This window comes from Mercenaria mercenaria, chromosome 11 (assembly GCF_021730395.1).
Source record: "Mercenaria mercenaria strain notata chromosome 11, MADL_Memer_1, whole genome shotgun sequence".
NCBI lineage: Eukaryota > Metazoa > Mollusca > Bivalvia > Venerida > Veneridae > Mercenaria > Mercenaria mercenaria.
This window is the reverse complement of record NC_069371.1, coordinates 8,526,894-8,554,120: the sequence shown is the minus strand read 5'-3', so window position 1 is coordinate 8,554,120 and position 27,227 is coordinate 8,526,894. Positions and strand designations below refer to the sequence as shown.

The window sequence follows — 27,227 nt, the reverse complement described above, 5'->3', positions numbered from 1 at the left end:
CATTAGCAAAATAATCACACTTAAAAGGGTAATGTGATTCGTCCCCTACTTCCTGTCTATTACAGAGTGTACATAGTCTGTTTTCTCTGGCAATACCAGAGTGTCTATCTTTTTCTATTGGCAGGTTAAAATTGAGACACCTAAACTTACAAAGAGTTATACTTAAATTACTTGGTAAACAAAGCAAATAGTTCTCAAGCTTAAATTCAGTTTTATACTTTCTGTAATTTAGACATTTGGGAGAATCATCTACAAAACTGTACCAATTTTGAAGGTATTGATCAAATAACTGTGTTTTTACTCTTTGTTTAAAATGGTTAAGATTTGGAACAGTTTGAGACAACCAAAATTCTGAGCAACCTATACTATTTAATACAGATTTCACTTTATCGATCCAATGGCAATGTAATATTCCTTTTTCATGGAGATTTTACATGGTTCGATATAACACATTACAAACTTTATCCTGTTTACCTGTCACTATTTTGGCCCAAAAATTTAACATTCTAGATAAAATGTCATTTTCAATAGGTTGGGCACCTAATTCCCCTAATACCATAGCAGTTGGTGTTGAGAGATTTAACTTGAGTATATACTTGTAAAATTTAAGTTGAAACTGGGAGATAATAGCATTATTCTCATTTCCCCATACCTCCGAACCATACAAAAGTACTGGTAAGAATTAACGGGTTGTTCCACGTTTGTGAAACAATTCCAAAGAGAAAAAAAAAACAAAAGTACTGGTTTCACCATACAATCAGACTGTAAGGAAAGCACACCGCCGGATTTAGTGGTTTGCACCTTGAAAGCGTTTCGCTGTTAAGATTAAAAATGGAGGCCGATGTGGCGCATGTTCAAGTGAAATTTTTCACAAAACAGTCTAGGTAATTAATTTGAAAGAAATAAGATGCATATCTACCATCAGATGTTTCAGAATATGATAATCTACCGCATTTTTGCAACAAGATTATGTCGTACTGAATACATGTGAAATAGGGAGAATTGTAATATAATTTCGCGAATGTTTACAAAATATGCACCTCATGAGGGAGGCTGAATTTGGTAGCCCGGTACACCGATTTCGCCTGATTTGGGCATGTTTCAATCGGGTTACACGCGCATCAATTTGTTTCACTGCTAGCCTAGTCCAACTAATTTGACGCGATCCTAGGAAATATAATTTGAGATATTTTTTTTCGGAAACAGGCTGATTCGGACCGTGGCTGATTCGGACCATGGCTGATTCGGACCAAATATTTTTGCTGATTCGGACCACATACTTTAAATAAAAGTAGATAATGACCATATATTTTGGCTGATTCAGCTTTGGAAACAGTTTGAGACAACCAAAACTTTTATTTATCAGTCAATAATGACCATAAATGTTGAAAGGTTCAGCAGTTTTCAGAAAATAATGTTGATTATAGCTTATATAGAGGTTAAGTGCATAATGTCGATCACTTGAAATTTATCTTGAAAAGGTGGTTAATTTTAGTTTGTTTACATGGTTTTTAATTTTTTTTAATTTTCCCACGACTTCTCGGCGATTCACTGCAAATGTATTACTGCGCCGAACGAAAGGTAACTCTAATAAACAACGGGAGACAACTTAGGTGTCAGCACGTGTACGATTTTTAAAAAAAAACATGTCGATGATTATAATTTCTTATCAAATAATGAATACTATTCAGATATTCGTCTTTAATATTAGAAAATTTTTAATTTCTGTGGACATTTGTCAAATAATATTACTTACAGTGGACTACTTTGCGCATCAAACTGGTTTCCGCTTCAGTTGTGAGGCAATTCCGTTATACTTTTTGACAACAATAACAAAACACAAAATGAATCAATAAAGTCACTTATAAACCGACTGCTACTTAAATCAGTGTAAGTAAAGTTGTTGTTACAACATTATACATGTTCGTTACGTTATGAGATAAAGTTTATCTTGAATTGCATAATCCATTAATTACGTTTAGATGATATTGCATTTACAACTTATTTGACCCCTTTTTTTACGTGAATGACAGCATTCTCGTGCAACTCGTGCAAACAGAATTATGAAAAGTATGGTGGAGAATTCAAGGACAAATTATAAATGACATTAAAGTGAGGATAACTGTATATTCGTCCAGTTTTGATCATTGACATTCCTGCTGTTTATTAGTAACTTTTGTAAACAAGATTAGAATGTTGCTTTTGCACATGTACACATTGATTGGACCTCTCAACCAAATTTCATACCTTATTTTTGGGATTTTTAAGACAATACAATTCAAAAGTTTGTTGAATGTGTTTTGATATTTAAGTGCATTGTAGTTCATGAATACCAAGTTAAAAATTAATAATGGCAACATTTCTAGGCCTTTATTGTAAGCCACTAGACTTCTGTAGCGATAAATGTTTAATGTATTAAAGGGAATATACTCTTTTTAGTTTTGTAATGTGGCATTCCTTGACCACCGTATCTTTTCTTATGCACTACTTTGTAAACAAACTAAATAATGTGTTTTAGCTCACATATGCGAAATGAAAAGCAAGACAGTGAACTTATTTCACATTCTTTCTTTAAATTAGAATCTGTAGGACATTGATAAATGTTTGGACAAAGTGAAGCACTATTATTTTCGCACCAAAAAGTCTTAATTGTTGACTTTGAATGTACACAAGAAGTCTTATGTAATTCAACAATAACTTTCTTGTTTCAGTTTTTCTCATTTTTATTTTAGTGAGCAATCCTTTGTGTACTTATAACAGTTGAAACAGTATTCATTTCATTTACCAAAACCTTGTACTTTTTTGCAGGTAAATTTTATAATACCCCACCCACTTTTTTCTAATTTCAAAGTATGCGTCCCCTTAATTATTCTTTGCATCAGACATTAAACTTAAAGGTCCAATACTAAGGAAAGTGAACATTTTAATTTCTTTTAAAAAGCACAGAAACTATTTCATTTTATTGGAAAATGAAAGTTGGTATGTAGAAATTCGAAATAAATCTCAGTATATGTACAATTATTTTTCTATGAAGTATGAAGAAAGTTAAAAAGACCTGGGGGTCATTCTGTCGATTCATTGAAATTTCAACATAATACACATACATTTCTTTGAGTTCCAAAGACCTTCTGTAAATTTTGACCTGCCAATTTTCACTATTTAGTGTCTTGCAGAAGTCTATGCACTGGCTATGAAAAAAATTGCCAACTCACTTTCCCTTAGTAATGGACCTTTAATACTCATAAATTTTATTTACTCATGACATTAGTGTCAGGAAAACTTAAACAATTTGGGCCGAATAAGCCAAGTTAATTTGGTCCGAATCAGCCATGGTCTGAGTCAGCCTGTATTCTTTTTTTCATATGGGCAATATCCCCACTCGCGTCAAACACTCAAATGACCAAATTAGTTGAAGCAACTTCCAATGAAATTTTCATCGCTGCTGACGCTTTACATGCTAAAAGTTTTAATGCCGATTATTTCACGAATTGGCCATAAATTAAAGTAAAACTTACATGTATCGAAAGGGGATTCAGTTCCTCATTAATCTTTGTAAAAATTATCAAATTATATCCAAAATTACGAATTTTCTGGTGATTTAAACCTTTGTATGTACTGTACATGATCAACGTTTACCGTGTGTTTACACGCTATATAAAACCAATAACTTTACATGACTGTGTACTGTGATTTAACTTCCATTATTTTGGTCCTTCAAAGTTTTGACATTAGATTGCCCATCAGAAATATAAAAACAATCTGAACGTCAAATTATTTTGACTAACTGCTAGACATGCCAAATAGCATGATCGAAACATCGTACATTGATAAATCGAATGATTTGCTAGACAATATCCACAAACAACCTATTTCCGACCACAACATTTTTTGGACCACCTAAGACTTTGTATGATAAAAATCTTTACAAGTCAGATTTATCAGTGGTGCCTTATCAGTTGTGATTGTTTCACTGTTTACAGCAGAGACAAATCATGCTAGGAACCTATTCTCTGTCAGTTTTGGTACCTGGAAGTTTATATAAATTCCTTTTATGTAGCAGTACCATGTTTTCATGAGTTTTTTTTTTATTACTAAAAAAGCTGCATGTTTCCTTGGCTACTACCTATTCTTAGTTAAACCAAATCATCAGTATTTTTTATATCTTTTGCACTAAATGTATATTCCTTAACACATGTTTACTGCCAAAATTGTGAAGCACAGGGATATAAATTAACACTTGTCCAGTGCGACCAGGTTTAAAGCTGGTTGAGTCAATTTTCCAAGATAGTCGCCCAGCCGGCGAATGGCTTTGAATTCTTCTAATGTCAATATTCTGGGTTTTCCGACTGTCTTATTAATATGCACGACGTCACTTAAATTGACCAATTAAAATTACCGATATATACTACGACTAGTCGGCAAACGCAAATTACTTACTCCGTCACCAGCAATGGCTGCGTCCATAGAAATACAGCACTAGAAAGTAGACGTTTTGAAGGCTGTTAAAGAGTTTAGAACGGCCTGTTGCGGCGACAAAAGGAAATATTATCAGGATTATGAAACGTCCTTAAGGCCAAAGAGGACTTTTAATGAGAAATGGGCTGTTAACAGACCGTGACTGCTTTGAACACCGACCGCAACATGGTTTGTACTTTTTGTACAAGTAATACTTTCGTGACGGGTTGCAAGCCCTGTAACTCAACAATGTAACAAAATCCTAAAATTCAGATGTCCATAAGCTGGCAGCCTCTATCAAAAATGCCCATAAAAAACCCATATCCTCTAGTGCTGCAAAAATCATTCAAACTTTAAATCAAATGCGTCCTTGTTTGAGAGGCTGTGTCCTATGTTTAGAACATATCATGCACTGGTTGATTACAACTTTCCTCTTTCAGTGTGAATTTGATGAGTGTTCTGTATTTAAGAAATTGATGTATTTTGGCAGGAAGCAAATTACAAGACTTATTATTAAGTATGTAGATCTAAACCACTGTTAGTATATTTTTCCGCTAATAATAGCTGGGCCCCTAACTTTTTGGCTGGGCCCCTAGAATTTGCCTGTAAGGAGCCCAGATGGCTAATAGGGTCTTAGTGTTAATTTATATCCCTGAAGCATACTATTATTAAATTATTTTGACAATGCAATCCTGATGCCTGTCCTTGCAACAGTTTTCTTCATTTTGTAAGCATTTTGAAATATTCGGGAGTGTCAAAAGCTTAGCAATAATATAACACATTGTCATCTGTGACAGCTATCAATGTAGCAGTTGTGACACCCTGGTTCTCTGGAGTTATTGAGCAGATGATATAGTTCTTTAGATAATGCACTAACTTTTTTCTGCCATTTACTTTACCCTACCCCCTGTAATCTAGCTGCCAATTTAGGCAAGTGTACCTACAGTATATTGATCTGCCATGTTGGTTTTGATGTTTGTTGCCAGACTTGATTTGTGAGTGTTTTATGTTTGCCATGGTGTAATGAAACTACAGTAAACGTTTAGTGCTGTTTCCTTTTGTTGGAAGGAAAATACCACCCGTGGTCGGATTTAGGTTGTAAATTTTCAGCATGACTACCTGCTGACAGCTGTCAAAATCATCATATCGGGAATTCAATCAGTAAGAAACTTGAAACTTAAATGGTATGCTTTTGTAGCACTTATGCTGATAGGAAGTGTGAGACAATAAACCAAAGATCTGGATTTGCATTTGTACAAAACTGGACGGAAAACTTGTTGAGCGGTCGGAAACTGGTTGTGCTGGGATATCTTAATCATTATGCCACAATTTTTTTTATGTACAAAAATGTATAACAATAGCCCTATACAATCATTGAGTATAAAATGCTTTCATTTTGAATAATAGCTGTAAAAATAATGGATTAATAAATGAATATTTTTTATATCACATTAATATAAAACCATTGTCTAAAAAAAAAAAATAGACAGTTAAATAGAAATTATATCTGAATATTGTGAATTAAATGTTCACTCGCTTTTTAGCTCACCTGAGCAATTATTGTGATCACTCGATGTCCGGCGTCTGTCTGGCGTTAGTCGTCTGTCAACATTTAGCTTGTGTATGCGATAGAGGCTGTATTTTTCAACTGATCTTCATGAAATTTGGTCAGAATGATTATCTTGATGAAGTCTAGGCCAAGTTCGAAAATGGGTCTTCTGGGATGAAAAACTAGGTCACTATGTCAAATCAAAGAAAAAAGTTGTGTATGCGATGGGGGCTGTACTTTTCAATTGATCTTCAAGAATTTTGGTCAGAATGATTGCCTTGATGAAATCTAGGTTGACTTTGAATATGGGTCATCTGGGGTAAAAAACTAGGTCACTAGGTCAAATCAAAGAAAAACCTTGTGTATGCGATAGAGGCTGTATTTTTCAATAGATCTTCATGAAATTTAGTCAGAATGATTGCCTTGATGAAAACTAGGTCGAGTTCGAATACAGATCATCTTGGGTAAAAAACTAGGTCACTAGGTCAAATCAAAGAAAAACTTTGTGTATGCGATAGGGGCTGTACTTTTCAATTGATCTTCATGAAATTTGGTCAGAATGTTTGTCTTGATTAGATCTAGGTCAAGTTCGAATATGGGTCATCTGGGGTTAAAAAGTAGGTCACTAGGTGAAATCAAAGAAACACCTTGCGATAGAGGCTGTATTTTTCAATTGATCTTCATGAAATTTGGTCAGAATGATTACCTTGATGAAATATAGGTCAAATTTGAATATCATATTCACGCTGTCGATCGCCACTTGAGTCATTTGCGACAAAAAAATAAATGTGGCTCCGAAATTGTCTAAGTGGCGAAAATGGCCGGAAGCTACGTCTGTCTACAAAACTACGATTATTGCCAGTTTTAGGAACCAAAAGGTGTGAAAAATCGATAATCTGTTTAGACAAAACAACATCTGTTATTGAAAGGGAGGAAGCCAATTTGCAAATTTTTTATTTGACCAGGCAGTTAATTGGCGATAATTAGATTGAATAACAAACTGGATAATTATAATCCTCATTTTGTGCGCTTGATACCTTTTTATGAGCAATCGGCCGTAGACAATCTGTAGCAAATTTTATTTAATCATGTTAGTTGCTGAGTGTTAGTTTGGGCAAAAACAAATAAAAATGCTTTAGATGAGCAGAAATTTTAAGTATTGAATAGATATGATGACAAAAAAGCAATAAAACATAGGTATTTTATCAAAAATTTAATTCTAACTAACGTTTTCCGTATTTGTCACCCATTTTTGCGACCTTCATTTTCGGAAATTTCTGTCATTTCTGACGAGATTTTTTAGTGCAGTCTAAAATAAAAACCCAGTAAAGAGTCTACATTTAAGGAAATATGAAAACTGTTGTTAAAAGAGCTCATATTTTAAAGTATTTTTCGATAATAAAACATGTGAAGGCATCGAACCCCACCCACTAATAGGCAGTGTGCAAAATAAGACACTGCTTAAACAAAATTTCTTCTTTTTTGACATCTTTATTTTAAATGTAATGTTCTGAATTTTTTTTATTAAATGGCAGATGTTTATAAAAATGATAATTTTAGAAGTTAACAAAAATTGATTTTCTAAATAGCTTTTTAAAGGGTTACAAAGAAATATATATAATAACTACATTATATAATTTCTTGAGTGGTATGAGTACTTTGGTACATTTAATGTAGTCCTACAAGAACATCAATGCTATGCGCTTCGCCGTTGTTGGCCTCATAATTTTATCTTCGAAAAAAGCAGTGGCTCAGAGAAAAAAATTCCCAGTGTGACCTCTGAACATGGGTCATCTGGCATCAAAAACTAGGTCACTAGGTCATATGATGTCACTTGCTACCATGGCTTCTTAAAAATAATTAGGAGTGTTCAACTCGACCTTTTAAAATAGAAAAAAATCCAAATTTTCCTTTCCAAAAATAAATGAGTCCTGAAATATTGGTAATTCTGACATGGATAGATTATGATTCTTAAACTAAGGAAATGATTTGTGTCGTTTGTATCCAGCTACAAATTGAATTTACTTCTACAATAAACTAATACACCTTCGAAAGTTGTTATTATTCCTAATGAAATTATTTACAATTATATTTTATTTCTCTATGCACACTGTGACATCCAACTAAGAGAAATAAAAGTGGCTCTGAACTTTGGCTCAAAAATGGCTCTAAAGTGGCTCCAACTTTTTCAAATTGGCGAAAAGGTTGGCGACAAGTATGAAAAACCCAGCGAAGGCCCTGAGTTCACACCAATGAAGGATTCCGCAGTAGGTAAATTAAATGGACTTAAGACTGTGAATGGAGAATGTATGAAAGAGTTTGAGTCTCAGATCAGCACAAATGGAAATAAGGTGTACTACAAGGGTATCCAGCTGACTCATAGCAATGAAAAAAGCAGTGTTGAAAAAATGAAAAAAGATTACATTGACTGTGTAAGTGATTGTATTGAAGAACGGATGACAACTAACACCCCAGTGCTTGAGGCTTTCAGTGTTCTTGAACCCATCACCAATGAACTGTTGTCTGCTACTGAAACTGAGGAACATCTGAAATGTCTAGCCATGAAATACAACATTGATTTAAATGAACTGAAACTCGAATATGCAGGTGTCAAGTGTCTCCTCCAAGGTGCCTACAAGAAAAAGAACTTTATGGACTTCTGTAGAATAATGATGAAGTGCCATGTAACTGACTATCCAATCATTAGTAAACTTTGTAACATGTCCCTTTGTATTCCTGTAACAAGTGTATCTTGTGAAAGAGGTTTCAGTTTGCAGAACAGAATTAAAGTAAAATCCAGAACTTCCCTTGCCCCTGAAAATTTAGAGACTCTTATGAAACTGTCATGTGGTCCTACTGTTGAACAATTTCCATATGAGAAAGCAATTGTGCACTGGCACAAGGTTAAGAAAAGGCGTCTGCAGAGACTTTATGCACCAAGCAAAGTCACTAAGTAAATGTTGGAACATTCACACACACTGTCACTGCTATGAAAATCATACTGATCAATACTTTTTGCTATGTGACTGACATTGTGGTATTCACATTGTTGTGTACTGTACATGTATTTTATATCATGTTGTGCAAAATATTATAGCTAGAAATGTTGCAGATATAAGCTAAAAACACCGTATCTATACTTTTTGCTATGTGGTTGTTAAAATAATAACTTATTATTTTGGTATTCACATTGTTAACTTATGTACTGTACATGTATTTCATATCATAGTGTGCAAAATATTGAACTAGAAATGTTGCAGATGTAAACTAAAAAAAACATTATTTTACATATCTGATCAGTTGCTGTTTTATGCATATGTGTTGACTTTGATAAAATGCTGATGATAACTATATATGTAATAAAACAATAAAAAGATTTTGTTAAATATAATGTTTTCTCATCACTCTAGTGGTACTTTAAATATGACGATGTCTGATGATGATGATGATAATGATGATGATAATGATATTAAGGGTCAGCGTACAAAGTAATACTAGGACTCCAAGAAAATTTAAGAGGGACTCCAAAATCTGAATGTCAGGCAGTCCTGACTCCATGAAATTGAATCTTAATGGAAGCCCTGTCATATCAAAGAAAATACTTGTTTAAACTCAAGAGACCACATTTTTGATCCAATCCTAATGAAAATTGGCCAGAATATTTGTTTCCATGAAATCACTAGGTCAAACATGTTTACACTGTTATGGTGTGTTTCTCAGGTTAGTGACCTAGGGTCATCTTGGCCCTCTTGTTTAACTTGAAGGAAAAGGCAAACTTTCTTAAAATAAATAGTTATTAGGTTATATATAGATCACGTTTTAACAGAAGTTGCACAAACGTGTTGTGCCAGTCGTTGTTTCCCTTTGACAACCATCATGTGAGAATTGGACTTGTGTGGACATTTATTTTTCTGATATAAAGGACAAAACCAAACTTTTTCATTTGAAATTTCTTCTCTTTTTTGTTTTGAACCAAATTTGCTTGATGCTACAGATTTTTTGACCGAAGCTCTAGCTAAAATATTTGTTTCCACATAATTGAAATTGCTGCCCCACTTTTTATGTCCCAATTCAATTTCTCTTAAAATAGCAGTCTGCTGCATAAAGTGACTTTATGGTACTGAAATCATGAGTCGCTTAAATACATGAGCCGTTTTAAAAGTTTTAAACGTGCTTTTCTTTCTTTTTCTTTCGTAGATGAGCTGGATATAATTTCCATTTCTCCGGCTACAAATAGATTCATTTCCAGAGTGTCAAAGCTTAACTTTGAATTAACATGTTCAAATCTGAAGTAAGCATGTGGATATTTTTGTCTATATTTGACATGATCTGATGACTTTGCTGAAATAACCGATTTCTTTTTGTAATGTTTTCAGCTCACCTGAGCAATGCTCAGGTGAGTTTTTCTGATCGCTCAGTGTCAGGCGCTTGTCGTCTGTCGTCAGTCAACATTTAGCTTGTGTATGCAATAGAGGCTGTATTTTTCAACTGATCTTCATGAATTTTGGTCAGAATGATAACCTTGATGAAATCTAGGCCAAGTTCGAAAATGGGTCATCTGGGGTCAAAAACTAGGTCACTAGGTCAAATCAAAGAAAAACGTTGTGTATGCGATGGGGGCTGTATTTTTCAATTGATCTTCATGAAATTTTGTCAGAATGATTACCTTGATCAAGTTGATGAAATATAGGCCAAGTTAGAAAATGGGTCACCTAGGTTCAAAAACTAGGTCACTAGGTCAAATCAAGGAAAAACCTTGTGTATGCGATAGAGGCTGTATTTTTCATTTTCTCTTCATGAATTTTGGTCAGAATGATTACCTTGATGAAATCTAGGCCAAATTTAAAAATGGGTTATCTGGGGTTAAAAAGTAGGTCACTAGGTCAAATCAAAGATAAACCTTGTGTATGCGAGAGGCTGTATTTTTCAACTGATCTTCATGAAATTTTGTCAGAATGATTACCTTGATGAAATCTAGGCCAAGTTCAAAAATGGGTCATCTGGGGTCAAAAACTAGGTCACTAGGTGAAATCAAAGTAAAATCTTGTGTATGCGATAGAGGCTGTATTTTTCAATTGATCTTCATGAATTTTGGTCAGAATAATTGCCTTGATAAAATCTAGGTCGAGTTTGAATATGGGTCATCCGGGATCAAAACTAGGTCACTAGGTCAAAAAAAATAAGAACCTTGTGTAAGCAATAGGAGCTGCATTTTACACCGGATCTTCATGAATTTAATCAGAATGTTTGTCTATATGAAATCTAGGTGGAGTTTGAATATGGGTCATCTAGGATCAAAAACTAGGTCACCCGGTCAAATTAAAGAAAAACCTTGTGTACGCAATAGGGGCTGCTTTTTACACTGGAAATTCATAAAATTTAGTCAGAATGATTGGCTTGACGAAATCTAGGTCCGATTAGAATATGGGTCATCCATTGTCAAAAACTAGGTCACTAGATCAGATCAAAGAAAAACCTTGTGTATGCAATAGACACTGTATTTTTCAGTTGATCTTCATGAAATTTGGTCAGAATGCTAGCCTTGATGAAATTAAGGTCAAGTTTGAATATGGGTCATCTGGGGTCAAAAACTAGGTCGCTAGGATTTATCAAAGAAAAACATTTTGTATGCAATAGAGGCTGTATTTTTCAATCGAGGTTGATGAAATTTAGTCAGAATGATTGCCTTGATCAAATCTAGGTCAAAGTTGAATGTAGGTCATCTTAGCTCAAAAACTAGGTCACTAGGTCAAATTGAAGAAAATGTTTGTTTACCCTTAAGAGACCACATTTTTGATCCAATCTTAATTAAAACTGGTCAGAATATTTGTTTCCATGAAATCACTATGTCAAACTTGTTTACACTGTTATGGTATGTTTCTCCGGTGAGCGACCTAGGGCCATTGTGGCCCTCTTGTTTATGTTTTCTTTTGGATTCTTTGTTAGAACTTTCAGAACTTGACGATTCATCACTACTAGAATCATCTTCAGAAGTTTGATATTTGCTAGAGCTTTTCTTATTATTATCTACTGATGCGGGAGGCATATAGTGATTGTCCTGTCCGTTCGTTCGTCTGTCCGTCCATACGAGGTTAACCAAATGGGACCGTTCCGTCTAGCATCAATACCCCTTACTAGAATGACTTGATACTAATGCAGATGTAACCTGTGACCATTCCTCATCTTCAGACATCACCTGACCTCAGTTTGACCTTGACCTTTACCTCATTTTGGACTTAGGTTGCTTTATATGGGCCATCTCTTGGTTAACCAAATGGGACCGTTTCGTCTAGCATCAATACCGCTTACAAGAATGAATTGATACTAATACAGATGTAACCTGTGACCATTCCTCATCTTTTAACATCACCTTACCTCAGTTTGACCTTGACCTCGTTTTGGACTTAGGTTGCTTTGTATCGACAAGGATGCCACCAGGGGCATTAAGCGTTTATTGAACGCAGCTCCTTGTTTTTATTTTTATTTTTCTTTGATTTCTTTTCTTTATTCACTTTCTCAGAATCTGAAATCTTAGATTTCTTGTCATTGTTTACTTTCTCAGAATCTAATATGTTTGATTCAGACCCTGACGTTTCGGAACTACTGTCCGAATCTGAATCTGATTCTGAAATTAATCCAGTCTCTTTCAACTTTTTACTTGCTTCAGAACGCAATTTTTTGTCATTTCTCAAATCTTTTAAGGAAACTTTACTGTCTTCAACTGAACTAAAGTTTTTAGTCTAGCCTCGTAAATCAGCAACTGACTTTCTTCTGCTGGATCCTTTTCTGTAATTATGCAGTTTCTGCATCTTTCCTCAGCCCCTCCTCTTCTTGATCCAATGATTGCAACTGACTTTGCAAAAGAGCTAAAGTTTCATCTTTCTTACTTTTTACCGGGCTGAAAATGGTGCCTTCTTGGGTGTCCGAATTTTCAGAAGGATTTCCTGTGTCGTCATCTCCGAATCCTTTCTCGTTGACTAGACTGTAGTCATGGTGTACTGTTGGTCTACTAGACTTCCTATTTTCAGACCCAGACATATTGAAAAATTTTGAAAACCACAAAATGTTACAATAACTAATGATTTAAAATGTCCAAATAGATTTCGAAAATGACTGTAAGTTGTGTAAATTATAAGAATGTATTTCTAACGAAAAAACTTCTGTATTAAAAACTTTTCAAAATTTTTTTAGATGTGATCTAACCAAGAAAGAAGTACAGAATGAAGAAAACTGACTAAATAAAATTATAATATACAAGATTTTGATAAAAAGACCAATGGATTTAAAATAAATAAAAACCGTTGACCAATCAGAAACGATGACACATAGGATGATTAACTTGATTTAGAGAGGTGAAAAAAGGTGTAGTTCTCAATAATTAATCGATTTTCATGAATTCTGAAAATCGCCTAAATCATTGAAAAGGGTGCATCGACCTGGATTGACATTCGATATTTATTAAAACGAATGCTTATATCAATGCGTGTAAGCCGAAATAAACCAGGTTGACCTTACATGCATCGTCTGCATGCCGTACACCATTAACTCCACGCTCGACTGATTTTAAAAATTGACTCCTCATAAAAACAAAATGGCGGTTTATATAGACAAAGAAGGAAACTCACTATCTATACAGATGGGGTTCACTACTAATTGTGAAGCAGCTGTTCTGTGAAGAAGCCGAATGTTGGCTAATATAGTGAACAAAAAAACACTCAAGGTTTTTCAGCATCTGAAGTTGTGCAGTGGGGTTTCATTTGGGATATTTTGTTTGTTTCAGGTATTCTGTGCCAGATTCCCCATTTTCTGTGCCTGTATCAGTGAAAACAGATGACCTGAGCTCTCTCATCAATGGACTTATTTCAGGTTTGTGCAAAAATAATACACTTAGCTTGCCACTGATATGAATAAAGTTTGTGTGTTTGATCCCTAATTGTGGCATATATTCTTTGTAACACTTTGAAAGAAGGAACTTTGCCCAAACTCATTTTTCTGCTGATTATTGTGAAAAGGTTAGTTATCTGTTACTATATAAATGAAGAAAGAACTCAAAAATTGTATGAGTGGACTATTCCACTTTAGTTTACCTTGCCTTCTTTCAATTTCTTTGGCAGGGGGAAGTTCCTGTTAGAAAAGGGTAGGGGGATACATGTGATATTTGGAATTTTCTACTGGAGTTACAGTTAGGTAGTTTAAAGTTTTGAGGTGCAGAATTGGGTTGTTAAGTTTTTTTTTCTGTTTTTGTTACAGAACCTTTAGGAGATGAAACAAGCTTGGAATTTGATTTCCTTGTAGATGGGGAGTTTCTGCGAGTCTCTCTTGAGAAACACCTGGAACAGAAAAATATATCAACAGTAAGTTCATTTGTTTTATTGAAAAGTTAAGACGTTATTGCCAGTTTCACTGAAAATACAGGTGTATATTATTTCATTCCATGAGAAAACCTGTATAAGTGACATAAGATAAATATTGCATAATATACAAGAAAATCATTGTTTCTCTTAAGTTCTTGCACAATTCATTTATCTAATTCAAATTGAATTCTTTCATATTTTACCAATGATTATGCTGTTTTTGTTGTCATTGCAACCAGCTCCAAAATACCCATGCATAAGACAGTGCTTTATAGGTAAAAGGCCCATGATGTAACCAAAAAATTAAACAGTTAAGTTATTTTTCAACCCAAACCCTAACGGCCCTTACATACGTCAATGAAAAATGAACTAGTGTGTTAGGAAACACACATTGCTGGCTGGTTTGAAACTATCAGCACTGTTTAAATTTGGCAAAACTCACACAAAAGCTTGCTTTTATTAGAATAATAGTTTTGTTAACTTTCAAAAATAAATATTCATTTTGAAGGCCTGTTAGAATTCTGTGTTGTAAGAAAGTTATATTTGAAAACAAATATGATATAAAAATTAAGTGCCTCTGTATACATACGTATGTTGACCAATATGGTCAATTTTAGCAAATGGAATTTTGTTTCAATAAAGGGCACCAGGACATTGGATTTACATTTATAAGATGACCCTAGATATTTGAATATTTCCAAAGTTAATTAAAACTTGTAGAATTATTTGTTTATATTGTATTAATGCCTGATAAAATCGGTCACATAAAGCATATGAGATGTTTTTAATTCTTTTCTGAAATACCTCAGGTAGTGACATTTTTGCCATTTTGTGCACAGACCACCAACATAGGGCATTTTAGAAATAAATACATTTATACAACATTGGCTGCATTATTTTAGAGAAAAGTAAAAAGGTATGAATGAAAACTAGCAGAAGAAGTATACAATTATCTGGTCTCATGCCAGGGATAGGTATTCCTGTCTTTCCCTTAAGGAAACCTTGTCTAAAATATTGTGCTTACTTGTGACGTCATTATAGTACTAACCATATTATGATGTCATGAGCTATAGAATAGAATAGAATAGAATAGAATATTGTTTTATTACCAATCATTGGTCACATAACATGACATAATAATCACATAGAAAAAATATTTGAAGGAAATAATAATAATATTAGTAACACAAATAAGGCATGATTCGTATTGGTGTGAAAACAACTAACTAAGGCTTAATAATTCTAACAGTGCCTACTACAAGGCTTCTCCCCAAACCCCCAAAACAAAATAGTATACCCAATAGGCCTAACACCTATATACTGTAAATCACATTATATTCGCGTGATCTTTATTTCGCGATTTCTCGCACCCTGGGTTATTTCACGGATTGATGAATTCATGAAGGAAGGGTCAGAAATTTCAATTCGCGAAGGTTCTTATCTTATGTTAGCGATATTCTAATTCCGGAAGTCATGATTGCATTAATGCCCATTCTTCCGTACGGTACCGAATTTATGCACGCCAAAGATTATTTCGTATTAGTACTTATTGAATTTGTTTTATGTTATCATTCATTTCATGTAAAAATGTTGATTTTTCATTGATTTTATGTATGTTGTAAATGTACAAATAAAATTTAAAATAAACACCCGTCATTTTGATGTGAAAATGTCAGATTTACCCCTTAGGCATGAGTCAGAGATATAAAATAACAGCAGAACTGAATTCAGCATGAAATTTTACATTACAGTGCAAATTTTTATAAAGATATCTCTATGAATAAAAAAGTTATGTTAATTTAACTGAAAAATCTAGAATTTTCGGTTCCGTCGATTGACCGCGAAAATGCAGAAAGTCTTTGAAAAAGATGACCAAATTCTGTCGAAAAATCAAAACTTAAATTTGGCATAACTTTTGTTTCAGTTGAGATATCTTCAAAATTTAAACTGTTCTGTGTTTCTTTTAAAAGGCTCTTTCAAATAAGTTTAAAATAAAGGTAAAAAAGTAATTTTGAAAATTTAGCTGTGGTTGCTAGTATTACTAAGCGGTCACTTTATTCACACAAATTGAGTCTTTTAATCCTTTATTCAATTTACGGGCGATTATTCTTATTACATTTAATAGCTGATAAAATGTTCGAAGTTTGTTACAGTCATTTCATAAACAGTTGTAACGTACAAGAATATAATACAGTGGTGTGATAAATTGTCTGCTTATCCCTATTGTTATCTAAACAAAATGTGTAAAAAAGTCAGGTTTGTCGAGAAGCCAAAGGATGATATGGATCATCCCCTCAGGCAACTCGCACTCTGCTTGTTTGACACATACAAAGTGCATCGAGGATATGCTCTCCGTAACCTGTTAAAAAATCAAGGTTATCATGTTATATTTATCCCTGCCAGCTGTATGTAAATCCAACCCTTAAACCTTAGCGTTAATTCTGTGTTTAAGCAGTATATTCTACATGAAATGTAGATTTGAGGATTCTTATTATACTTATTCATAATATATTGAAATAAATTGAAATTCATTCAATAAACATTGTGTACAGGCGGCTAGTATTCATTGCTGAACTTGACCGTATTTCGGACATTTTTTCGGAATTGTCTGTATGTTATGGAAGGAAACTTACGCAGATTTATGAATTCGCACCCGATCTGCAAAAAATAGCGAAAATTAAAACACCGCTAATAATACTGGATTTACAGTATGCAGATACACCACAAAATAATATAAGCTTCAGATGAAACAGTCTGTTGTCACAATCAGGCACTATTCAAAGAATATTTGTCAGACTCTAAAGCATCAACAGGCTATATAGTACTGGTAAATACACATGATGCTGGGAATTACCTAACTCTGTTTTTCATCACAAATTACATCTAATGTGATAGACAAGAAAAGGGGTCTTTCTTTGTCTTCCTTTCTATAACAGCTATTTTGCCAACCCTCAGGACAGCATTGATAGTAAACCTCACTGAAGCTCAGTTTCTCATTCCAAACTGTCCTTGGGAAACCCTTTCTTACTCAGGCAGGCATGTTATACAGAAGAACCAAGAATTATATTGTTTTTCTTGTAGATCACACAAAGTATCAAAGTGACAAATCTCATTAAATAGTGAATGAATTATGATGTTGTAACACGGTGAGTACTATAGTACATGCTTTTTTCCCCTAGGGAAAAACAGGAATATCTATCCTTGGCATGTGATTGGACAAGTGTATACTTTCCCCACTAGGTAGGCAAGAAAGACCAGTTTGCAGTACTGTGAAATCATTAATATTCATGGGGGACTAATTTTCGTGGATTTCGTGGTCGAGCCAATCCTCGAAATTTAGTCCCAACGAACAAGTAAAATTCCCATTCATTTTATGTTCAGAAGTTGAAATCCACGAATTTATATCCCCACGAAATTATCGTTTTGACCAAAACCACGAAATTTCATGCCCACGAAATTAAATGATTTTACAGTATCTCAAGCTGACAGAGCCTTATGTGCCAGTTTAAGGCTTTAGTATACCTGTCTGGTTAGACTGAGAGTGTAAGACTTTGAATCCAAAGTGCTGTAGGCTTGAATCCAAGAGAGTATGTTCTCTGTGATGAGTGACTGAAGGCAATATATCTTATGGCTTATTGTCCTACACCAGTGATTCATTTTGGAGAATTTTTGTTGTGTGTGATGAAAAGATTTATACTGGACCTCTATAGATAAAGTAATGATGAAAAACTATTGTTAAACTCGGCAAGACAAACAAACTAACCTCTGAGTCGTGTTTTAGAAAGAAATTATGGCTGATTGTGACAAAAATTTATATTTTGTGTACAGGAAACTGTGGTAGAGATAGAGTATGTGGAAAGACATCCAGCACCAAAACCTGAGGATTCCCTCAACCATGATGACTGGGTTAGTTGTGTACATGCATATAATAATACGTAAGTGTCCTAAAACTTAGTTGTATTATAGATGTTTGCAATTGAGTATATGCATACCTCACACTTCGCAGATAGAGGCCTCTTTGGCTGAGTGGTTAAGGTTTCTGTCATCAAATCACTTGCCCCTTAACACTTTGGGGTTCACAGTCTTGCTTTGGGTGTAAGATTGTTTCATGTGAGGAAGCCATCCTGCTGGCACAAGGAAGTTCTGGTTCTCAGCATGAAAAGCTGTAAAGTCTCCAAATCACCTAGAAGTGTCCAAGTTATCTTAAACCCAGCAAAAAAATAAGGATGGGAACAAATACTAAAATTGACATTAGAATATTCATATTGATTATTTGAATATGTTTGTATATTCATACAGAAATTTAGCCGTTACAATTTACATGACTTAAGGTAGTTCTACACGTTTGATAAACCGGAAGTGATGGCGTAGCGTCATTTATCCGGAAAACGTAGAATAATGCCTCGATTCGGCATATGGAAACGAAAGTCAGTATATGAATTAATGGCAACCAATGAGTAAATTTATTAAAATGACACTGTTACTATCTTTCAAAAGTTAAAATATGATATTAAAACATCTGACACTTTAAATAATTAAAAATAATGTCTTAGAATTAGCTTGAAATAGGCGGTTCACTTTAATCATAGCCAAATATCTTAAAAATAAGCACATGGGCCTATACATTTTATTTCACCATACTATAGGCCATATATTTATTTACGATTGTGAGAGGTTTTATTAAAATCAACATTGTAGAAAAATGTCTATTTGCAAAAATGTTATGAAAGTTGCGATTTTCCCATAGACTCCCATTATGAAAAATTGCGTGAGGTCGAAATTTTTCAAATCAGTCTAGCAAAAAATCAAGCATATGACCCTATCTTTTTTATTTGCTGAATTTTCTTAGTATATTCCGAAGTTTTGAAAAATCAGAGTTTAATCAAATTCTACATTGGAGAAAAAATGTTGATCGTAACGTGCAGAACTACCTTAAGATAAATTTGCCATCTATGTTCACTGTTGTTACTGGTTTGAAATCTATATCTTTAAAAACATTTTTGATTTAGTTTAATATATCAATATATTTTAGCTCATTTTGATGAAAGCTTCAAGCTTATTTGTTATTGAGTCCTCATCCTGGAAAACCATTACTGGTATATTAGAAAGTGTGGTTGTGACCCCAGTTGGGCTCAAACCTACCATTTCCAGGTTAAGTGGCTGGCACTATATCCACTAGACCACCACTGCCCTAGATTTTTGTTTTGATTTTAACTAGAAGACATGTATTTTGGAAAATAATGACATTTATGTTTTATCGATATTCCTGCCCTAGAGGTATTTCATACTTTGCATACATGTCACAGAGGTTGTCGATGACTTGTGCATATGTGTTTTCAGAATAATAACACATTGATCAAAAAGAGATCTAAATCTGACCATGATATAACTAAAGAAAACTTGGTGTAAATTACTTATAAAAGTTCTTACAATGTAATTGTTGGCCTTTCTTTAACCAATAATTTTTGATAGGGTTACATGAAAAGCAATTCTTCACCATGTTTTATGTTTTCTTCAGAATACTGACTGGTTGCTATGACAACACAATACGACTATGGACAACAAAAGGAGATTCAGTTTTGACTATCCCAGGTCATACTCAGCCTGTAAAATGTGTTTCCTGGATAAAACATGGTAGTTATAAATTTGGTCTCTAACCAATGTTTACTGCAACCTCTTTAGAGAAAACACTGCTTAGAAAACTAAAATCTATAGATTTATTCATATGATACCTTCTTAGAAAGGGCATCACTTACTCTCCAGAGAGAGATATATATATATATATATATATAATATATTTTGCAGTTTATATATAATATATTTTGCAGTTATTGATCCATAAAGGTTATTTTTAAATAAACTTTGTCTAGACTACTTTTCCTCTATTATTGGTTGGATTTGATCAGTTGATTTATGGGATGGTGATCAGTACCATTTTCTTTTTCTGAATAAAAGGAAAACAAGAAAAATCTATCTTAGCCAGTTTAAATGCATGGGGAGACATACGTGTTTTTCCAGACAAAGCCCTTCTACTTTGAGATAATTTTACACTAGATAGGGTATTATGGACATTAGCTTGAGATACGAGATGATTTAAAGAACTTTCCACTGGATATTATTCTATAGAATATTCAGCTTTCTTTTTGAAGTAATAGACATTTTTTGTGTCCAGTTAACTGTGATCAATATCTGAAGGATGTACATTTATTAATGAAAGAGGTCATGAGCTTAGTCAGGTATGTTCTCTTGAAAGATTTGACAGAAGAAAGTGTGTCTGTCTGAAGTCATTTGTCTGTGGGGCCATGTGGGGAAGTTACCAGTTACTTCTGGAGAGCATGTTATTACTGATGTAGAATCAGTGGTTAGGTTAACTGAAATACTGTTAAAAACAGTGTTGAAAACAAACAAGCAAACAAATGTATATTTAACATTGTGATTTCAGTCAAATACTGGTCTTTTTATCTTGTTCATGTGTTAGAAAATGATGACATTAATTTTACGAATTCTTCTTTGAATAAAATATAGTAACAAAGTTTATTTCAGAGTCTGATGGAAAATACAGTTTTATGTCAGGGTCACATGACCAGACTGTATTGTTGTGGCAATGGGATGAGAGTAGTAATGAGGTAGACTGTGTCCATTCCTGCCGTGGTCATGCTGGAAGTGTAGACTGTGTAGCTGTGGACCAGTCTGGACAAAGGGTAAGTCAAGTTATTAGACTATTCAATTAGTAGAAGTATTTTTAAAAATACAAAATGAGGTAGACTGCTCTCATTTCTGCTGTGTAGTAAAAGTTTAGGTTGAGTATCTATGGACTAGCTGACAAAAAGTATGTCTAAGTCACATTACCTGATTGTGTTGCTATGACTAATGATGAAATGGAATTGGTCCATTCCTGCTGTGGTCATTTTGAGACATATACATACTTTGCTACTAGCATGTGAAATAAATACAACAGGAAGCTCCAAAAAATTTTGAGCATTGTCTGCTACATGCATTGCATTTCAGTGTGACAATGACAAAACTCATGTTTGGATTACTGGTGACAACTTTATATAAACTTAGATACAGTCACATGCCAGCAGTGTAACAAAATGCCATATTTCCCTTCCCCTAAATAATACGAAAGTCAATACTAAGTCTTGCATTGTCAACTAGTAACAGATGACTATTCAGTGACAGGAAGTTGGCTACCATTGCTGTATGGAATGTTGAAATTTTGAATTCACTAACACTTTTTGTGTATTGAAAAAATTATAACCATTGTGGATATTTTCCAAACTACAGTAACTGTTCCAAATCAGTTTCATTTACAATGAACTGTAAAAAGGGTTCTTTACTACCAGTACTGCTGTACAGAAATGAAATTCCGAACTTGTGCTTGGTATTCAGATTTAACGTAATCAGCAAAGGTAATCAGCTGTATCAGCTGTAAACAGTTACATTTGTTCAAGTAATCACATGTAGGTTGTACTTAATCAGAACATGGTAGCAAAAGCTGACCTTCTATTTTGCAGTTTTGTAGTGGTTCCTGGGACAAAATGTTAAAACTTTGGTCAGCAGGTAGGTGATATCAGTTTGTACTTTATAAAGCATTGATTAACCTTAATGTGAAGTTTTTATCAATAACTTTTCATACTTAACATGCTCTGTTTACCTTCCATTAAGGAGGTAGGGAAAACCCAAATTTTAAAAGTTGACTTCCAAAACTGAAAGTTTCCCCTTCTGCCAGTTAAAGTCTAACTCAAAATTGCTACTGTACTATAATTATTTATTTCACTTTTGTTCTCAGAGAGAACATTTATAGCTTCTCTTGTTCCAATCTGTTAGAAAAGACTTAAATGTCACTGCTGATTTGTGAGACATGATAACAGAGATTTGAGTATATATGCAAATGTGGAACCAGTACTAATGTGTAATACAATTAGGGTGTGTATTGAAGCAGCATTGAAACTAATCTTATTGTGTTAGCGGCATTGTTGTGAAAAATACATGCTTGGTTATACTGCTAGGCAGTTTGCCGTACTTGGTCTGGTATATTGCAGTGGTGATTGGTTTGTTGAAGTTCTCTCTATCTGATATATATATATATATATATATATATAAAATATAAAAAGTTACTCCTGGACAAGTATATAATAAATAAAAAAGAAAAACATCCAATAGGTTTCCTCTATCTGTATATATATAAAGTTATACTTTGTGTTTTAGTGATAGATAGAGAAGAGGAAGGAGTGGATGAAGAAGAAGAAAATCCAAAGAAAAAGAAGAAAACAGGTGGACAGAAAGTACAAACACGTGTACCCATGTTGACATTATCAGGTCATACAGAGGGTGTGTCTGCCATTGCTTGGTTGGAAGAACAGGAAGTTTGCACTGCATCATGGGATCATACCATACGATTATGGGACCTGGAGAAAGCAGAACAAAAGTCATCTTTAGTAAGTTGTCTACAAAGGAAGGAATGATAATTCTAAGTCTTTTTTTTTCAATTTCATAATAGAACTGTGTGAAAAAATGCGAAAACGTAAGTACTTGTTTGTTGAAAAAGTGTAAGCTTATTTCTAATATGTAGATGAATCTAAGGAGGGAACTACATTTAGATGTATGTAGATGACTTAGATATGTGGAATGAGGTATAACATTTTGCCAGGCAGATGACTGGAATATCACTTTCTGTAAAAAGGTACCATCTCATGACCAGCATTGGTAACTACATACTCACATAGCTCAGATTTGCAGAAATCAAAGACACATGTCAAGCCTTGTATTAAATAAGGTGTTATATCTACTTGGTTCATGCTATCAAATTTCAGTATTTAAAAAACAGTCATATTATACACTTTGCTTCAAATAAGCTCATTTTGAAAGTTGAAATGTTTCACCAAGGTATATAACATTTTGAGCCGAGACAATTTTCAACTTGAGAGTGATGGTGAAAATTGATAGTGAGAATGGGTAGAAGATAGGCTTAATTAGCTACAAATGATCAAATGTACTCAGTTGAAAGTTAGTTTTTTAATATCAATTACTCTACTGTTGCAGCAAGGGAACAAAGTATTTCTGGACATGTCGTACTCACCCCTGAACAGAATGTTGATTACAGGATCTTCAGATAGACATGTACGACTTTGGGACCCTAGAACTTCAGGTAAACTGTCACTGACTTCTACAAGTCTTGTTAATGAGTTGTATTAAATGAGTACTTAACAGGCTACATTTTTCAAAATTTTTCTTGTAAGTGACTTAAATGGGCAGTGTGTTTAGAGTCACTGTGCCCAAACATTAACACTGGTTCCAGCCCCACTCTTGCATAGAATTAGTTCATGTAATGACTGAAGGGAACCATCCTGCTGGCTTTATCCAGTTGACTTGCAGAATGTCACTGTTTCTACAAGTGTTTGAAAGTGTTTGGGGGTGGGAGTGGGTGGGGGGGGGTCTTCCTCCAATAAAGCTGCTATATTACCATATGCTCTGTCAGTGTGACTCAAAACCTCACAACAACAACAAATAATAATAAATGAGCTCAGGGGAATGAGGAATATAGAAAAATACTTAGCTGTACATAAAGAAAAGATAATTATGTATGTCTCTCCAGACATATTGATTTACTCCTGTCTGTGTGTCCATCCATCTGTCACAAATCTTGTCCGCACTCTTAAGTCAAACATTTCTCATCCGATCTTCACCAAACTTGAACAAAATGTGTTTGCCAGTAAGTCTTCGGCCAAGTTCGATAACTAGCCAAATCGGCACAGGCACTTTGGAATTATGGCCCTTGAATTACCGATAGGCCGCTAACTTCACCACTTATCTGTCACAAATTTTGTCCGCACTCTAAGTCGAACATTTCTCATCTGATCTTCACTAAACTTGATCAAAAATGTGTTTGTCAATAAGTCCTTGGCCAAGTTCGATAACTAGCCAAATCGACTGAGGCACTTCGGAATTATGGCCCTTGAATTACCGATAGGCCGCTTACTCCAACACTTATCCGAAAGGCTGCTTACTCCAAAACTATCAAAGGTATATTTTCTGTGAGTAAACAGTATATAAAGACAGACCTACTATTCAGATGATTAGGCAGTTGTGGGAGACATATGCTTTTCTCAAAAGCAGCTGTAGTTTTTTTAATATTTTCTAGCAGTTGAATGAAATGCTGTTGAAATTTACGGCTTGCACTTGAAAGGGAAAAAATATGCATCCTATTTCCTATATTCACCAGTTTACAGACGTGGGTTACTGTTTTTAAAGATGGCTTAGTCTTTTAACACATTTTCAGATGTACTTTCTTATATATATATCTTTTTTCACAGATGGAGCAATAGTAAAATGTACATACACCTCACACAATGGTTGGGTGTCAAGTGTAACATGGTCAACCACAAATGAACATCAGTTTTTGTCTGGTTCCTACGACAACCTTATGAAACTCTGGGATAAACGAAGGTAATGTATCTGTTTATTTTGAAATTAATTACGTCATACTCATGAAAATCAGCACTTGGGAAATTGGGAAGGAGAAATGTTTCGTGTTCAAATTAGGTGAAAAGGTTATGAAACTTAAAGTTTGAAGTTCAGTCTAAATTTTCTGTGGTGTTGGTCTGTCAAGAATGAGCTCAGAATGAACCAATCTGGCGCTGGAATTTTGAGAATGGTCACCAGACTTAGTATAATAAACTTTGAATATTAAGTACTCACCTTTACTTTAAGCATTTAAAAACTTGAATTCTGGAATGAAGTAGAAACTTTTCATCGATGTTTAAGTATTATAAAAGGATAGATGTGCTTGCAATTAAACTGAGGGCTTAAACACTTCTTATCTAAATTTTCCCAATACATAAAAGAAAAATGTGAAGATTTTTACTTATTTTATAACCTCATTTTCAGTCCAAAGGCACCTTTATACAATCTGGTTGGTCACACAGACAAGATACTGGCTGTTGATTGGTCAATACCTACACTGATGATGTCGGGAGGGGCAGACAATCAGTTGCGGATATTTCAGCATGAGGAATCAAAAACACCTCTTGGAACTTGATATTGTTGTAATTATTTTAACTAAATAAAACTATAAAAAGTATTTTGTTTTGGGTTATGATCAGGATGTGTCAGTAAAACTTAAGAAAGAAAAGTGCTCCCATTTTAGTTTGAATTAACCTTTACTCTGCTAAATTTTTACAAGAGATCACAGAGTGATCTTGGCGCCCACCACTGAGCCATTTTTGAGTGTTCCAATTGCAAGACTAGCTCAATGTCAAAATCAAGGTCAAATTTCATTATGGTACACAACACTGTGCATGTGGTCCATGCATGTGGTCAATGCATGTGGTCCAAATTTGAAAGCTGTACCTTGAGAAACGTGAAAGTAGGTCACAAGATCAATTTCAAGGTCAAAGTTCATTTCAGTATACAAAACTATGCATGTGCTTCAAATCTCGAGGCTGCAGCTTGAGAAATGTGAAAGTAGGTACTAGGTAAAAGTCAATGTCAAATTTCAATTCAGAACACAAAAATATGCATGTGGTCCAAATTTGAAGCCTGTAGCTTGAGAAATGTGAAAGTAGGTCACTAGGTCATTCTGAAGATCAAAGTTCATTTCGGTACACAAAACTATGCATGTGGTCCAAATTTGAAGGCTGTAGCTTGAGAAATGTGAAAGTAGGTCACTAGGTCAAAATCAAGGTGAAATTTCATTTCGAAAACACAAAACTATGCACGTGGTCCAAATTTGAAGCCTGTACCTTCAGAAATGTGAAAGTAGGTCACTAGGTCAATGTCAAGGTCAAAGTTTTTTTCGGTACACGAAACTATGCATGTGGTCAAAATTTGAAGGCTGTAGCTTGAGAAATGTGAAAGTAGGTAACTAGGTCAAAATAAAAGTCAAATTTCATTTCGGACCATGACATGAAACTCTGCATGTGGTCAAAATTTGAAGCCTGTACCTTCAAAAATGTGGAAGTAGGTCACTAGGTCAATGTCAAGGTCAAAGTTTTTCCTGGTGCATAAAACTATGCATGTGGTCCAAATTTGAAAGCTGTAGCTTAAGAAATGTGAAAGTAGGTCACTAGGTCAAAATCAAGGTCAAATTTCATTTCGAAACACAAAACTATGCATGTGGTCCAAATTTGAAAGCTGTACCTTCAAAACTGTGAAAGTAGGTCACTAGGTCAATGTAAAGGTCAAAGTTTTTTTTGGTACACAAAAGTATGCACGTGGTCCAAATTTGAAGGCTGTAGCTTGAGAAATGTGAAAGTAGGTCACTAGGTCAAAATCAATGTCAGATTTCATTTCGGAACACGAAACTATGCATGTGGTCCAAATTTGAAGCCTGTACCTTCAAAAATGTGAAAGTAGGTCACTAGGTCAATGTCAAGGTCAAAGTTTTTTCTAAGCACAAAACTATGCATGTGGTCCAAATTTGAAGGCTGTAGCTACAGAAATGTGAAAGTAGGTCACTAGGTCAAAATCAAGGTCAACTCGAGTCAAGGTTCATCTTGCCACTCAAAACTATACAATACATGTGGTCCAAATTTGAATATTGTAGGTTATTGACAATTTTAAAAGCTTTTCCCTATATAAGTCTATATGAACCTATTTGGCCCTAGGGGGATAATTTGAACAAACTTGGTAGAGAACCACTAGATGATGCTACATTACAAATATCAAAGCCCTAAGCTTTGTGGTTTGGACAAGAAGATTTTCAAAGTTTTTCCCTATATAAGTCTATGTAAACCATATGATCCCCAGGGCGGGGCCATATTTGACCCTAGGTGGGTAATTTGAACAATCTTAGTAGAAGACCACTAGATGATGTCACATACAAAACATCAAAGCCCTAGGCCCTGTGGTTTTGGACAAGAGGTTTT

The 27,227-nt window shown here is 34.3% G+C and overlaps 1 protein-coding gene across 1 annotated transcript; it reads left to right on the top strand.

Annotated features, from left to right (window-relative positions):
* Positions 1–774: 774 nt before the first annotated feature.
* On the top strand, positions 775–25,441 carry LOC123532374 (ribosome biogenesis protein WDR12 homolog). Its single transcript, XM_045313798.2, has 11 exons — positions 775–884; positions 13,785–13,870; positions 14,255–14,358; positions 18,187–18,293; positions 19,877–19,992; positions 20,902–21,059; positions 21,876–21,921; positions 22,570–22,799; positions 23,404–23,509; positions 24,675–24,807; positions 25,249–25,441. The coding sequence occupies exons 1-11, from the start codon at positions 832–834 to the stop codon at positions 25,397–25,399; spliced, it is 1,290 nt and encodes a 429-aa protein (XP_045169733.2). The 5' UTR covers positions 775–831; the 3' UTR covers positions 25,400–25,441.
* The last annotated feature ends 1,786 nt before the right edge of the window (positions 25,442–27,227 follow it).